General features: G+C 45.3%; 1 protein-coding gene across 1 annotated transcript; it reads left to right on the plus strand.

The window, feature by feature from the left end:
• Positions 1-623: 623 nt before the first annotated feature.
• On the plus strand, positions 624-1,525 carry LOC148045210 (protein eyes shut homolog). Its single transcript, XM_087719048.1, has one exon. It carries the CDS (start codon positions 746-748, stop codon positions 1,523-1,525), a length of 780 nt encoding a protein of 259 aa, XP_087575174.1. The 5' UTR covers positions 624-745.

A 1,525-nucleotide genomic window follows, 5' to 3' on the forward strand; every position in this document is an offset into this window, starting at 1 on the left:
ACTTCTCCACTTCAGCTACAGGAAAGCATGATAATATTGGCCCCAACTGACCACATGGCATCTGCGAACTCAACCAAACCTGGATTCAAAACACAGCCTAGAGAGTTGCCCCTGCATGGCCCCATGGGAGTCTGACAACCAATCAGAATACATTTCTTACACAGGAACAGGAAACAGAGAGGTGGGACTGAACAGGTTATTAAAAAGCCTAGCAAGCCCCTCCCTCAGCCCTTCTCTTCTTCTCCACCAACATTGAAGCATGTGATCAGCTTTTCTGTTCAGGAGCACAAGCCATGTGGTCCTGTCCACCATTAAAACCATCTTTCCAAACAGCCTCCATGTCTCCAGTGTCTTTTTCCCCCACTTGGAGCCGAACCCAGAAGGACATTTCTTTCATCACTAGCAGATGAGTTATAATCTCTATTCCATGTTGGGTTATTTCAAAACTGGGGATAAAAAACCATCTAACTCATTATTACTAGCCTTTGCCTTTTGTTTTTAGCTTTTCAGGCCCAACGTGTCAAATTGCATCCAGCGTCAATTCAACAGTGAGATGGGTGTCCTGTAAATTTAATAAATAAACAAATATTCGGGTCTCTCATTTATGTATTTCTCATAGGCAGACACGGTGCGACTGATACCAAAAAAGGACCAACAACTGCGACAGGTTCTTAATGGAAGGAATCCATTCTGTCCTCAAGAGCCGAATCATCAGAGCGCGCTGTGTGATTTAGGTTCAAAAACAATGAAACTACAGTCCTTTGTTGTCACAATAGCACTTCTCCTTCAACTTTCCATGGTAGGTGGACAGACATTGTGTAACAGATCCTTGGTGTCTGAATGGAAAACCCAGCCAACAGTACATACAGTGAAATGGTCACTGAGCCAAGACGTCTGCTCCAGCTTCTTCACAGAATGTTGGAATATTGATTCGTACCACGGAAACAGCACTGCAGGCAACGTTCCTCTGAGATTATCCCAGATTTGTCCTCTGCAACTTCAACTGGGGGATCTGCTCTTCGTTTCACCGGAGCCATCTTTTCAATCTTACGGCATGAACCTGGCAAATGTTTCCTTGGAAGGGTTTATCCGATGCCCTCAACCAAGAGATGTCCATCGGCATCAGCTTCTATTTGACCATGGGTTGAGTGGGACGCGTCAAATTGCTCCCAAGTGGCTTGGCGTTGGAACACATTACTTTGCAGAGGTCCCAATACGAGGACCGCTTTTATGCCATTCTGGACTTCGATTGAATGTGACAGTGAAGCCACAGGCTTGTCAGAAGTTTCCAAACTCAACGTTTTGCTCCGGTCATGGCAAATGTTTAAGTCGTATCTGGGATGGAGCCTACCATTGCCACTGCAGTCATCCCTACTCTGGACAGTTCTGCCAAGAAATTGATAAGTGTTCCAGTAAACCTTGCCACAACAGTGGCAGCTGCATTAGCAGAAAGAGCCAAAGAGAAGAGGTTGAAGATTCCTATGAATGCATCTGCCCCACCTCATTTACAGGTAAGATCACATAG

The sequence above is a fragment of the Thamnophis sirtalis genome, unplaced genomic scaffold (assembly GCF_051295495.1).
Source record: "Thamnophis sirtalis isolate CommonGarterSnake01/CBP01778 unplaced genomic scaffold, rThaSir2_p1.2 scaffold_6, whole genome shotgun sequence".
NCBI lineage: Eukaryota > Metazoa > Chordata > Lepidosauria > Squamata > Natricidae > Thamnophis > Thamnophis sirtalis.